General features: G+C 61.6%; 1 protein-coding gene across 3 annotated transcripts in view; it reads right to left on the bottom strand.

Annotated features, from left to right (window-relative positions):
- Positions 1 to 2,144: 2,144 nt before the first annotated feature.
- SORCS2 (sortilin related VPS10 domain containing receptor 2) overlaps positions 2,145 to 14,154 on the bottom strand; it is a 501,532-nt gene continuing 489,522 nt past the window's right edge. For 2 of the 3 annotated variants that reach the window (XM_068543485.1, XM_068543487.1), the window contains 7 exons: positions 13,542 to 13,665; positions 12,076 to 12,188; positions 10,961 to 11,086; positions 8,035 to 8,134; positions 7,442 to 7,544; positions 4,653 to 4,798; positions 2,145 to 2,855 (listed from right to left, as the gene is read on the bottom strand). In XM_068543485.1, coding sequence (XP_068399586.1) covers positions 2,791 to 2,855; positions 4,653 to 4,798; positions 7,442 to 7,544; positions 8,035 to 8,134; positions 10,961 to 11,086; positions 12,076 to 12,188; positions 13,542 to 13,665 — 777 coding nt within the window. In that variant the 3' untranslated portion in view covers positions 2,145 to 2,790. The remainder of the gene's footprint in view (positions 2,856 to 4,652; positions 4,799 to 7,441; positions 7,545 to 8,034; positions 8,135 to 10,960; positions 11,087 to 12,075; positions 12,189 to 13,541; positions 13,666 to 14,154) is intronic. The other variant, XM_068543486.1, reaches the window with a different exon arrangement.

Genomic DNA, 14,154 nt, shown 5'->3' with positions numbered 1-14,154 from the left:
GACGGCATTTCAGGGACGAGGGGCTTCGGTCCGGCTGGGGTGCACCTGCCAGGCTCTCAACCCAGGCCCTCTGCGCCTCACCTGGCAAACGGGCTGTGCTCCAGGGCCCCTCAGCCGGCCATCAGGGGAGAAGTGAGGTGACACGGGTGTGAGGGTGTGGTGACATCACTGCTTTGGGGTGGCACGTCCCGATCCCGTGATGGAGACGGTCAGTGTCACGGCACCTGCCCCCCAAAGTGCGGGAATTCCTCCCGGCTCCTCCCAGTGTCCCTGACACCGAAATTCTAGGGCCCTGGGTGAATGTTTAGGGAAATGTTGACACAGCTTCATAATAAGGCAAACGCTGATCGTATTCATTTAATCTTTGTTAAAAGCATCACAAATGATTTATTGTTTTTTAAAAAGGAAAAATAAGAAAGAATCGATCGCATCTCTGTTATGTGCATATACGAAGTATGGGCTCAACCCGGTTGAATGAAACGTTAGCTGCCCAAGCCCAGCCCGTTATTCCCAGGTGCCTGCGTGTACCTGTACACCAAATACACAGAACCTCAAATGTAGAACCAGATAAATCCATAGACCTATGTGTTGATCGATACGATTATGGAGATGGGAAAGTATCAGGTTATAAGTGCCGACTTATTCCCAGGTTCTTGGGTCCACACACCCAAAATGCTCTTAATAGAAATAATGACATAAAATACATGAAAAACACAAAGAGCGAAAGCGAAAACCCTACCCCAACAGAGAGAATGAAGCTGAGGGTCAATGAAGGGCAAAGGGGTCGTCGCCCGCAGGCACTGCTGAGCTGGGGGCTGTGTCCTTGTTGACCTTGACCTTGGACCTGGACAGTGCTGACTCATGTCTGACCCTGGTTCTGACACTCACAGGACGGGCCGGGTGCGGGTGGACAGTGAGACACAGGGTTCCTAAGCCGTCTTTGGCGACCTCGGGCAGGCTGTGGGGAGGCAGAAGTCCCGGAGAGCCCAGCCTCTCGCACACAGCCCCCCAGCTCCAGCATGGAGTCCACTGCCCCAGCCCTTCCCCGAGGAGGGTCTTGAGGATGGCTTGCAGGGCGAGCTCTGCGGGGCTGGGCCAGGAGCTCCAGGCGGTGGGCCGGCGGGGTGGGGAGAGGGACGCCACCGTCGCCTGCCCCGTGACCTGCAGTGACCCCTTCTGAGTTGGTTTCGGGTGGTCTGAGTCCCCGTTTGTGACACAAGGAGCTGGACTCCAGGGGTCCCCCACTCCACAAGGATTCAGGGCCCCCCACGTGTTCTGGGTGTGAGAATGCATCCCTGGCTTCCCTCCCGCAGGCCACGTTTCTTTTCTGGGCAAGTGGGCTAATGCCCCCCAGGCTTCATTCCGGACTTCCCACGGCCAGGGAGTTCCTAGCCTGGGCTCTGGTGTCCCCACCTCTGAGGGGAAGGCCCCCGGCCACCTGAGAGCCCAGCCTGGTGTGGGGGGAGGGGGAGGAGGGAGAGGATGGGGAGGGGATACTGATTTCCAGTTTCAAGGCAAAAGGTGAAAATCTGCCCCCATATATCCCTAGTGTCCCTGATTCTAGGCGTCTGTGAGTGAGTGGAATCACACTGCACGGGCAGCAGGGGGCTGGCTCCTGGGCACCTCTGCTGCCGTCTTGCTGTGTGACCTTGGGAAAGTCACTCCCTCTCTGGGCCTCAGTTTCTCCATCTTCAAAACGAGGAGCACACTACTTGGCGGCCCTTCGGGCTCTGCCATTCGAAACCCCTCCTGGTTCCCGGTTTCTACGTGCGTCCCTCAAGCTATGAGGAAGCACAGAACACTCTGGGCATCTAGAGGCCGTTCCCACCGCGGCCACTAAGACGGGATCCCGCAGGCGGGAACCCCGTGCGAGGGCGCCGCCTGCTGGCTTCCTTCGGAAGTGCAGGCGCTGGATCCCTAGGACCCTGTGGGGGGCTGGGGCGAGGGGGGGGGCAGGGGGGAAGCCAGGGAGAGCCTTGGCCTTGTGGGCCCCAGGAGAGAAGGCTGCCAGAAGGGGCAGAGAAGCATCCCTGGGCATTCTGGAAAAGGGGTTCCCGAGAATGGGGCTACTGCCTGGCAATAAAAATAGGAAGTTGAACACCCCCCGTCCCCCCACAAAATGCAAACAGCTACCTAGAGAGGTATTTACATTATCTGCAGTTTAAAAAGAGGAAGGACAGCGGGAGGTGTGGAAGGCGGTATTGGGAGGGCCTACCACTGGCTTTCTGGATTCTGGAGGGGGCGGTGGACACCCCTGCAGAGGGACGGTCCTGTGGGTGGGAGCTGCTTTCCTGGAGGTTATGAGGAAGGAAGCAGGGCTCCGCTGTCCCTCTGCTGGGACGGGAGCCCGCGGCACAGGTGATGGGGCGGGTCTGCGGTGCTGAGAGCCCGGCCTCTCCCAGCCTCAGGGGGACCAGCCTCGGCCCCGAGAAGTCAGGCCCGGCTGCGGTGACCAGCCGTGGGCAGCCAGGGCGGCTGTGTGAGGTCCAGAGAAGTGCCCAGAGTCTGGGGGGGGGGGGGGGCAGGCGGCGCAGCGGGCGGCACGTGGCCTGGTGTCCGGGGGGGGCGGGAGCTGGCGGGTCTCCTGGGCGGCCGTGGGCTGGGTGGGCTTGAGCTGGACAGAGGCGCATCTGTCGCCTTGCGTGGACACAGCTGGAGGAGGAGGCTTTTCCGAGGTCTCTGAGGGGACGCCGGTCCCAGCCCCGTGCCGGTGGCACGTGTGGTCCTGTGCCCTCCACGGGGGATGAAGCGGCGGAGAGGAGAGAGCTCTGGGCGCGGCCTCCAGCGGCATCAGCCCACCAGGTAGCTGTGCATCTCTCGGGAGTTGACGCTCAGGACCACGCCGGAGTGATTCCCTGGAGGCACAGAGACGCCAGGCGTGAGCACACGCCGGGGCCCAGGGGCAGAGAGAGGACGGAGGGCCGTGCGGGACACGGTGTGGCCTCGACCGGCGTGCGGGGCATCCCGCGCTTCCTGCAGCCCTGTGGGTCGGGCCTGGACGCGGACGCGGAGGGGTGGGCGTCTCTAGGTTTCCTGGGGGGGGTGACTGAGGGTGGGCTCTCCTGGCGCCGGCACAAGCAGTGGACCCAGGGGGCCTCCGGGGGTGAGGCCATGCCCGCCACCATGCACCACACCCACTGCCTTGCAGTGGCCAGCCCGGCGTCGGCAGCAGGGGGAGGTAGGAGGGGCTCTGTGCCCCCCGGGCAGGGGGCACTGCAGGGCGGCGAGGCAAGGCCCCGGGAGGCAGCAGGAGAGAGAAGGGCACAGTGACGGTCAGATGGGCAGGGGTCTGCCGGGGTCCTGGGCGGGGCTGCGTTCTGAGCCTGGGGGCCGGAGGCGTGGCCGGTGGAAGGAGCCGGCACGGGCGGCCCAGAGCCCCCCAGCTCCCGGGCACGGGGGGGAGGAAGCGGCCCAGAGCTTCCGGCGGGGCCGCGGTGGGGCATGGGGTGGTGAGCCCCGCGTGCCGGGGGAGACCTCATCAAGGCGTGTCACCTCACGGCCTCGGTTTTGTCATCTGTAACTTGGGGACGATAATATGGCCTCCCGTAAAGGATGGTAGGGGGGTCCAGAAGGGACTGCCCCTGAGGATTTGGGCAGGGCCTGGCGCACACTAAGCGCTCCATTGAAAGAATCCCTTATTATTACGCTATCGCTGCTCTTCGGGGCTTGGCGGCAAAGAGCTGCGGAGGCAGGAGGGCCGCTCTCTCACCTCCCTGGGACGCCCACTCCTCTGCCCGAGCTTGGGAAGCCCGGGTTCACTGGGAGCCTCTGCCACCACCTTTCACGTGGGGTGCGACACCGCCTGATGAAGATGGGGGTGACCACTCGGGAGGCCGCGTGGGGCCCCGACGCTCTCCAGCCACCGCGGCCCTGGGCTGAGGGGTCTTGGGGCGCACGGGGGAGCTGGCCCCGAGCCTGGGCTGCAGCGCGGGGGAAGGACACAGAATCGGCTGCACCTCTTATCTGCTAAGTGACTTGGGAGACTGAGTGGCTGCTGTGAACCTCAGCTGTCCCATCTGTCAAATGGGCACACGGCCAGGGCCTGCCTCCCAGGCTGGCTGCGAGACAGTGTCGGGAAGCACTGGGCCTGGTGAGGAGCAAGTGCCCAGGAAATGGGAGCTGTTGTCACGGTCCCGGGAGGCTGCGGACCATGGCTCTGAGAGGAGCCCGGCTGGGCTGGTGGCCCGGGGAGACTGTGGGGCTGCGAGGTCGGGGAGCTGGAGGAGGGGGTGGTCAGCTCCCGACCACTCCAGGGAGAAAGGAGGCACGCGGGCTTTGGGGTCCGGCCGGCCTGCATCTGGATCCCAGGTCAGCCACTGGTCTGCTGTGCTGCCTGGGCGAGCAACGTCACCTCTCTGAGCCTCACCTCCAATCATTTAAAAGGTGAGGACAGCGATTCCACCTCCCACAGCTCCGGGGACACAGTGGATACGGGTGGGAGGGGATAAAGGGGCGGTGACAACACAACCCACGACGGTGACACGTTTCTGGTGTGTCCTCCTGGCTGCTTGTCTGGGGGCCTCACAGCAACCCAGGGGTGGGGCGGTCGCCGTGTAGGGGGTGCAGAGAGCGGCTGGTAAGGGTGGGGAGAGCCAGTGGGGGGGGGGGGCAGGTGGGAGGGAAGGGGAGGGGGTTTTCGGGGCGGGCATTACCTAGAGTCTGTGAGTGGAGCTCATCATCTATAAACTCCTCACCCTGGATGGCGCTCTGCACGTCCTGGCTGTGGCTCACGGGGCTCGTCATTTCCTGCTCCTTCTCGTTGTGCATCTGGGCGTACACGGTCCTGCCGGGGCGTTTCCTGCGGGACGGAGGTGGGGACTCAGGGCTCTGCCCAGGATGCCTGTCCCCAGAAGCCCCCAGCGGAGCCCTGGGCCATTCCTCTGTGTGGTGCTGACATCGCTCCTGGGTCTGCCTCCTGCCCTGCCTCTGCTCCAAGCCACCTCCTCCAGGAAGCCCTCCCTCCCGTGAGCTCCCGCGGCCCTGGGTTTCCCTCTGCCCCCGCACATGGGGTGCTTGCTGTCCATCCGTCTCCCCTCAGGCATGTTGCAGGGAGAGGCTGTTTTATTTTCTTTCAGGTCCCCGTCACCTTGCACCTCAGGGCTCTGGCTGGGTTGGCATGCATTCCCACACGGCACGTGATGTTGACTGGCTCTGAGAGGTGCTTGCTGAGCCCTGCCCGGGGTTCTGGGGCTGGCTGCACCGTCCTCAAGTTCCCATACCCTCCAGGGCAGAGGGAGAGGAGAGCAAGGGCACAGCCCCCTCTGCCTCAGCTGGGACTGGGCTCGGGGCCCCTGGACCAGGCTCCTTCATGTTCAACACCCCAGTTAGTTGGAGCAAAGCCCCAAAAGAGCCCATGGTCCCCATTTACAGAAGAGGGAACTAGACTCAGTGGGAGAGTGGGCTTCCTCAGAGCCACTCGCCGACACTGGCGGTTCTCTGGAAATATTGAGACGGCAGGATGCACATTCAGGGCCCAGGGTGGGTTGGACCATGTGGCCAGACCCAGTGGACTGTAGCACTTGATGGCTGTGAGCCTCTGAGACTTAGGGGCTGTTTGTTACGCAGCTGGGCCCAGCCCACACTGACTGCTGCGTCAGCCAGGAGAGCCCAGCTCCCTGGGCTCCACAGAGCTTAAAGCCTCTGGACAAATGGGGCATTTCTCTCTGCTGCTGCAAGGTCCTCCCCTTCGTCCTCCCTCACCGTCCTCTGGGGACAAGGTAATAGGTTCCTTCTGGGCCATTTACACTGTGTGTGATAAATCCAGAGCAATTTGTGGAAACTGCAATCTGGCCTTCAGGGGGTCTGAAGAAGGCAATTGAAAGAGACCGGAATTCTGCCCCTTTCACTCCCAACCTGCCAGGCCTGCCTTCTGCCCACCTCCAGGCAATCCTGCCGCCCTGCAATTCTCAAGTGCCCTGAGAGAAGCCCAAATGGGTGCGCCCAAACGGCGGTCCAAGGGGAAAGAGAAAGGGGTGGGGGCAGGTCCCAACTCCAGCCATTGCCTCCAACTCGGCTCTGACTTGGGAGGCGGCATCTAAATCCTTTTCTCGTTCAGCCTCTCAGGACTCACATCCCATGGCCTGCCTCAGCCAGGCCTGAGCCGGGCGGTTTTCACAAGGTCCCAATTAAACACGGCGTTATGGCAACAAGGGAGACGGGCACAGGAGAAGGTCTGCAGGAGCTGGGGGCCTGCGTCTGCGCCTGCCCAACCCCCCCTCCCCTCCCCATCTTCCCCTCCCTGCCCCCTACTCCTCTTCCCCACCTTCTCCCCCTCTTCTTCTTCCCTTGTCCTAGCCTCCTCCTGCTTAGTCTCCTTTTACAGATGAGGAAACTGAGGCTCAGGGAGGGGAAGAGACTGGCCAGGACCACAGAGCTGGTCAGCAGCAGGGCAGGATGGTGGCCCGGTCTTCGAGGCTGACCCAGCCCTGCTGCCATCTGGGCTGCCCTGCAGGTTGGGGGGCTGTCGCCCAGTGTGAACAGTGCTGGAGGACAGAGACCCAGAAGTGTCCAGGGCTCGGGGGAGGAAGGACCCTCGGCCTCAGAGGAGCAGGGAGGGGAGGGTCAGCTCCGTCTCTGGACTGTTCCCAAGAGCAACCCGAACCAGGGAGACCCCAAGGCCACTGGAGCCAAACCAGCAAGACGGGGAGAAACAACGGGCTCAGATCTGGCAGCTGCGTTTTGCAGGAAATGAGTCTGGTGACACTTTCTGGTCGTTTTGCTCATTCCCAGGCCCAGAATCCGGGTAAGTTCAGATTCACCAGGCCCTCGAGGGTGCCCACGAGTAATCCCAGCACCGAGGGTTATTAAACCCATTTCACAGATGAGGACTAAGGTCAGAGGGGGAGAGAGGCACCACAACCCCTCCCGATGACCGCACGGTGCGCTTGCCACCCACCCAACCTCGGCTCAAGCCCCTGCCCGCTCCCACCCTGGGTGTCAGCCGCCCCCCCGCTCCGGCCCTGGGTGTCCCGTGCAGCCGCTCCATCTGGAGGCTGGAGCCCCCTCCCAGTGGAGTGCCTGGCACACGGCAGCTCTGGATCATGCTTGCGGAGGGAAGGGGTGGGTGAGTGCTGGGGGAAGCATGGGGGCTGGGCACAGCCTGGGGTCAGAGCCCCACTCCTCACTCCTCAGCTGTGTGGCCCTGGGAAGATCACTTAACCTCTCTGAGCCTGGGTTTCCTCATCTGTAAAATGGGCACGTGGAGCAGAGAGGAGGATGGGGGTGGAGGATGCTCCTTGGGTTGTGAGCGGCCGGCTGTCTCCTCTGGGATCAAGGTGACTCAGAGCCAGGCTGTGGGTCCAGACGAGGCCCCTCCCCACCCCACGACCCGTCGCCGCCGGCACAGCCACAGCCCGCCAAGGCCCTGCTGGGAAGCTGCGCCCCCTCCCCCCCAGGCCCCGCCCTCACGCCCGGTTAGCCCAGGGAGGCCGGGTGACCTTGCCTTTTGAACTTGTAGAGGATGAAGGCTCCCACGGCGAACAGCCCGATGAGGAGGAGGACTGCCACCGCCCAGTAGCCGCCACCTCCTCCCAGGCTTGGAGAACCTGTGAGCAAAGCAGCCTGTGAGTGGTCAGTGTGGGCACCGGCCGGCCTCCTGGCGCCCAGGACCCCCACTGAGTAGATCCCGGCCCCGGTCCTTCCTCCTGGAAAGCGGACAGAACGCCTCCGTCCAGATTGATGCTGGTGTGGACACGTGGCTGCACAGAGCAGAACGCAGCTCTTCGGCTCCTGCAGAGATCCTTGCCCCAAAGTGGGGAGGATGGTCCACGGTGGGGGGCGGGGACAGGGTCACCTGAGGCTCTAAATGACATAAATTAAAGCAAGAGCTCCGTGCTGTGTCCGCGGAGAGCACCGTGAGGCCCTCGGTGTGACTGGGTTTTAACCGGAGGCAACCACCCGGCCAGGAGGAGCGTGCGGGCGGGCGGCAGAGGGGGTCCCTCTGCCCCCAGTGTCCACGGTAATGGGTGTCGTCTGAGGGGTCTGGACACACGCCCACCCCACCCTACAGAGGTGAGCTCAGGCCAGGCCTCTCACCTGTGTCCACGTCCCTCATGGCCACCAGGACCCGGACCCCACCACGCAGGAGGAAGCTGATCTTCTGTGCATTCAGCACCTGCTGGATGGCCATGAGCCTCTGAAAGCACAGGGCGGGGAGTGAGGGGGTCCTCGGGGACCCAGCAGAGGGAGCGGGAGAGCTGGGCAGATGTCCACCCTGACCCTCCAGAGCCATGGGGCTAGGGGAGGGCCACTCAGCCTCTCTGGGCCTCAGTCGCCTCCTCTGTAAAATGGGAATACTAGCCACCAGTGAACTCTCACCAAGAACCGACAATGGGACACAAGGTGACCTAAATGTGGCCCTGCCCTCAGAGAGCTCTAGTTTTAGTCAGGACCATGGAGTGTGGTAAAGTTGGGGAAACCCAGGGATGCTCCAGGAGGCCCCCAACCCCAGAAGTAATCAGGGGAGGCTTCTTGGAGGTGGAAGACCAGGAAGAAGGCAAGACAGAGACAGGAGAGGTGACCCAGGCAGGCAAGTGAGCCCACACCTGAGGCAGAAAAATCCCAGGAGGTGATGTTGCTGGATCATGGTGGGGGGAGGGGGCAGCTGGCCTCTGGGGCGCCCAGCTGGTGTGGCAGTTCAGGAGGGGGGAATTTTCCTGATGTTCAGAAGGGAACCACTCAGTCCACGTGGGTGTCAGGCGTCACCCTCTGCACAGGTGGGTGCAGATGTGTTGGGGGAGGGGTCCCCCTCAGGGATGGGGTCCCCGTGGCTCTGCTCCCTGGGCCTCGGGGGGATATACTCTGGGGACTCTGCTGGCTGCTTCCCTGAGCAGCGTTTCAGCACCTGGGACTCCACGAGGCCCGTTCCCTGCTCACGGAACGAGGGTCCTGAGTCGGGAACTGTGTAAACGACAGGCCAACAGCCCCAGACCTGAAGGGTCCGGGAAGACACCTGGTTCTGCCCCTTGACCTCATGGCCTGGAGGGGTCGCTGCACCTTTCCGTTCTCAGGTCAACGTGAGGATTCGTAGGAGCATCGGGCGTGGCGCCCTGAGCCCCGCGCTCCGCACGCAGCAAGGCAAGGCTGCTGTCCGGGGCCGTGGCGCGCGGCTAAGTTTTCTCGCTGGCTTCGGGCGTGTGGCAGACTCTGAGCACTCAGGACAGTGGGGGTGGGGTCCCCCCGTCTCTCACCTCCTTCCCTTCCAGCCCTCACTCGGAAGCGCCCCGAGTGGGTGCAGCCCCCGAGCCCCGTGCTGGCACCTGGGACCCCCGCAGCCTTCCCCTCTGCCCTCAGCTCCTCGTCTGAGAAGTGGGTCGATGCCTCTCAACCCGCCACTGACCCACCTCCAGAGACACCGCATCAGCGGGGGCTGGGGGCTTGGCCAGGAGCCCCCAGGTGCGGATGTGGACGCCCTTTGGGACGGGCTGTGGGTCAGGCTGGCACAGGCACAGGTCCACCAGGAGGCCGCCCGGGAGTGGCTCGAGCACGGTTTGGCAGCCAGAGTGACAGTGGGGCGCCACGCCCGCGCTGTGCTTCCCGGTGGGGGCCTCACTGAGCCTCACTTCCCTCGTCTGTAAAATGGGACGCTACCACCCAGCCACAGGGGTCCTGCTGGTCTTGCTGTACCCGTGCCTCCGTGCGGGTCACTCTTTCCAGACCGTCTGCATGAGCATCTGTCTTCTCGATCAGCTCAGAGCTTGGCTGCGGTTCTGATTCATCTTTTTTTGAGATAACATTTACTTTCTTCAAGTGTACAATTCAGTGGTTTTTAGTATATTCACAGTCATGCCCACCACCACTATCTAATTCCAGAACATTTTCTTCCTCCCAAAGGAAACCCCTAAAACCGTGAGCAGTCACTCCCACTCCCCATCCCCCAGCCCCCAGCAACCAGCGATGCGCTGTCTCTGTGGATTCGCCTGTTCTGGACATTTCATATAAATGGAATCACACAATCTGTGGCTTTTTGTGACCATCTTCTTTCACTTTACATCACGTTTCCAATGTTCATCCAAGCTGCAGCCTGGATCAGAATCGCATCCTTTTTGATGGCTGAGTAATATTCCACTGTGCGGATGGACCACCTTCTGCTCATCCACTCACCTGTGGGTGGACATCTGGGTTGTTTCCGCTTTGGGGCTGTGAACATTCGGGCACACACGTGTGTGTGTGGACATACATTTTCAGTTCTCTTTGGTACACTCCCGGGGGTGGGGCTGCTGTATCATTTGGTAACTCTGTGTTTAACTGTTTGAAGAACCACCAGACTGTTTCCACGGTGGCTGCATCATTTTCCGCTCCCCCAGCAGTGAATGAGGGGCCAGCTTCTCCACATCCTCGTCCACACTCATTACTGGCTGCTTGGCACGGAATTACAGCCGCCCTAGAGGGCGTGAAGTTCTTCCCATTCATCTTTTTTCTTTTTTGATGTGGACCATTTTTAAAGTCTTTATTGAATTTGTTACAATGTTGCTTCTGTTTTATGTTTTGGTTTTTTGGCCGCAAAGCATATGGGATCTTAGCTCCCCGACCAGAAATCAAACCCCCAACCCCTGCATTGGAAGGTGAAGTCTTAACCGCTGGACCACGAGGGAAGTCCCCCCCACCATTCATCTTTTGAGTCCCCGTCCTAGTTGGAGGTTCTGAAACTGTCGCCCGGGATCCCCTGGCCGGTGCTCACCCCTCGCAGTGAGGCTGGGGCAGTGTGACCAGCTCTAGCCAATGAAATGGGAGTGAAAGTGGAGCGTCCCCCTGAGCGGGTGGTCCTGCCCAATGCCCTGGTCCCCCCCACTCCCCCACCATTGTGACCTTGGTGTAGCCACAAGGGGGAGGAGGGGCAGTGATTGGTGAGAGATAAGCCTTTACGTGATGAGGAGACGCTGAGGTCCCCGTGCTTGTCGGGAATCACCACCAAACCCTGGGCGGCGTGGGGAGGACCCGGCCCGGTGGCCGCAGGAGATACCTTGTCACTTGTGAGGCTCCTCTTCCTCGTGGGCGTGGGAGGGGGCAGGAGCACGTGCAGGTCGGCCAAGGTGGGCAGCCCCGGCTTTACAACGGTCACCAGCAGCTCCTCGGGGATGCTGGTCTCCTGCGGGGACACAGACAGCCATTCTGATCCACCGGCCTTCTCTGTCCCCTGCCACACTCCAGGGGCCCAGGAATACCCTCTCTCCCTGAGTGGCCTGTCTGAGTCTTGGCCATTTCTGACCTCTGTACACCTGGAGTCATGGCCCCAGCAGCTTATGGCACTGCCTTCTACCTACTGCAGCCCAGCGCTCCTGGTCCCTCAGCCTTTGGCCACCGCCCCAGCCTCCGCTCGGCCAGGCCTGCCCCCTTCAGCTCATTCCTCCCACCATGCCCAGGTGAGCAGGCCCCTCCCTGGCTACTGTCCTCCCAAGTGTCAGGGCTCCTGACCACGCAACTCCCTCAACCCACAAAGCTCTGTCTCCTGAAAGTCCCACTCCATGCATGTTCATCTGGCAAACTCCTATTCATCCTTCAACACCCAGGACAATATTACCCGAATTATTAATGGGCCAAAGGGAGGCATGGCCAGGGTGGGCCTCAGTCTGTGACAGCCTTGGATGACTCTAGAGGGCTGGGTTTTCTCCCACTGGGGGCCCAAGGGCCTCGAGTGCCCTATGCCCACCCTGACGCACTGCCTTTGCTTTCTGTGAGCTCCCTGAGGTCAGCCATCACACTGACTCATCTCTCTGTCTCCAGTATCCAGCCCAGAAGAGAAACGTAGTGAATAAATGAAAATCCCTTTAAAGAGATTCTGTTGTAGGACAGCAACTGCGTCTTGTGCAAACAGCTGGTGCTCACTAGATGTCCATGGAAGAGGCAGTCCTGTCCCTCCTCTGCAAGGTGACAGTCTGGCTGCATGTCCCCCAGGGCCAGGTAAGAGGACCCTACATGGCTTCCAAGCGCCACTGTCAGCCGATGTGAAGGACAGAGCATCAGGACTGCAGGGCAGCCCGCCTGCCCTCTCCTGGGGGCTCCACAGCCCCCGCTTCTCTGGGGCACCCACAACCCAGAGGTGGGCAGGTGGTTTTGCCAGTGGTGGGCTGGGGGCACCTTGGAGAGGAGCCGGGACACCACGAGGCCAATGTCCTCCCTCCACTCGGGGGTGTTGGGGTTGTGAGCGTCCAGGTCCTTGGAAAACTGCAGAGGCATGACCTGAAATTGATCTGGAAAGAGGCAGAGATGGGAGAGTGGGTCAGTCCTGGGCGCCCGGCCCCGCTTCCTCTGCGGACGGTGGCCACACCCCCTGGATGGTCCAGGGCTGGCCCTGGGTGTGGGTCCTGCGGCCCACTTTCAGAAAACAAGAGGCTTCCCAGTCTGTGTGCCAGCAGCTGTCCCGGGCAGGGCCCACTCCACTGGCTGCCATTTAATAATAATAATAACGACAAAAAAGATGACAATGACGAGGACAGCAGTGCTGCCCTGGAGGGAGGGCCAAGCCTGCTGTGTGATTTGCCCCGTCAGCTCACACGTGTATGAGTCAGTGTATGTGTCAGACATACACGCCCTACGACGTTGACTTCTCGTCCCCCAGGGATCCATGGACTTTGACTGGGCTGGTCCCCCCACCAGAGTAAGAGTCCCTGGAGAGCAGAGTCCCCACTTTCTCTGTCTCTCACATTTCCCAGGGTCCGCAACTCAGAAACCTATTCTAGAGCCACAAGCAGCAGGGGGTAAAAAAGACCCGGCACCAGGAGTCTCAGAGTGAACTGCAATCTCTCTGTTTACCTCCCGAGCCTTGGTTTCTTGATTTGTAAAATGGGAGGAGGCTTTGCAGGGATGAGCAGCTCAAGGGACAAGTGCCCTGTGAACCGTGACCATGCAGTGCAGGTGGAGGTGACTGTTTCAAGGCTCTGGGCTCAGGGCCTGCTGCCCACATGCTCGTGAATGAAGGAATGGCTGAGGGCAGTCCCCTAAATATTTAACTGATGGCTGCTGTCCACAGGAGAGGCTGTTCTTAAAGCAAAATGAGGGTTTATCAGTGTGGTGATGAGGGCAACATGGTGCTGGAGGGGGGGGTGTCTCTTCCATTCTTAGGACTTATTTTCTATTGTAAATGTCTCCCGGGGGGCTCAGAGCCCCCAGTGAGCACCGATAAATGGGACACGGATTCAGAGCAGGACTCTCAACAAAATTGATATAATCACGTGACAATCCTCAGATGACGAGGATGCTGAGGACAGGCACCCGGTGGGCAGGCAGACCCGGTGCCCGACCCCAGCTCTGTTGCTGCTGGGTGACCTTGTCACGCCCCTCAGCCGCGTCCTCATTTGTGCCATGTGGAGCCTGTGAATGCCATGGACGTAGGAATTGTCGGTATTTATTTTACAGATGGGGAAATGGAGGCCAGCAAGGCCGGGGGCGTCAGAGCTGCGTTTGCTGGCCCCTCTGCCCCGCTGGGCCCTCCCTGGGATGACCAGGACGTCGGTGGCATATACACCGCCTGCCCCCGACCCTGAGCTCCTGAGAAGGAGAAGCTGTGCTGCCTGTCCCGGGGGGCGGGGAGGGGGGTAACTCACCCAGCACGCGGACCACCTTGGAGTCCTGCAGCACGGAGGTCCCGCAGGCAGCCTGCACCGTCACGCGCACGTCCCCTGTGTCCCCAAACCGTGTTGTCACAGAGTTCTCCAGGGACAGCAGGGGCTGCGGGCACGAGCGGGGGTCAGGGCTGGGCCGGAGAGCTGGCCCCGGTGTGCGGCCAGGGTTGCACTGAGAGTGCTCACTGAGAGCCCCCGGCGGGTATGGAGAGGGTCCCCCCGAGGCGCCCGGTCCTGAGCTCCCCAGCACGGACGCCGTCTCCCAGTGCCCCTTCCCTCCAGAGGCTCCGAGCCCCAGTCCGGGAATGGCGTCGAAGGCGCGTGGTGGTTGCCAGGCAGGGCCTCCCCCCACCCCCCGATCCCTTTCACCTTCTCGCCCCCTCCACGCTCAGCCGGGCTATGGCACCTTCATCCTCGGACCCCAGTGGCCGGCTCAGCACCCACCCTGTGGGGTGGGCACACTCATCCGATTGGGCCTCACTATTACCTCGGACCTTGTAGACGGGGAGGCAGAGGCTTGGGGAGGTGCAGCGACCGGCCCCAAGAGCTCGGTTGCAAGGGGCTGAGTCGCCATTCGAACCCGGAGCCCGAGCCC

This window comes from Eschrichtius robustus, chromosome 4 (genome assembly GCF_028021215.1).
Source record: "Eschrichtius robustus isolate mEscRob2 chromosome 4, mEscRob2.pri, whole genome shotgun sequence".
Taxonomy (NCBI): Eukaryota; Metazoa; Chordata; class Mammalia; order Artiodactyla; family Eschrichtiidae; genus Eschrichtius; species Eschrichtius robustus.
The sequence above is the reverse complement of the archived record's forward strand: the minus strand, read 5'-3'. Positions and strand labels throughout refer to the sequence as shown.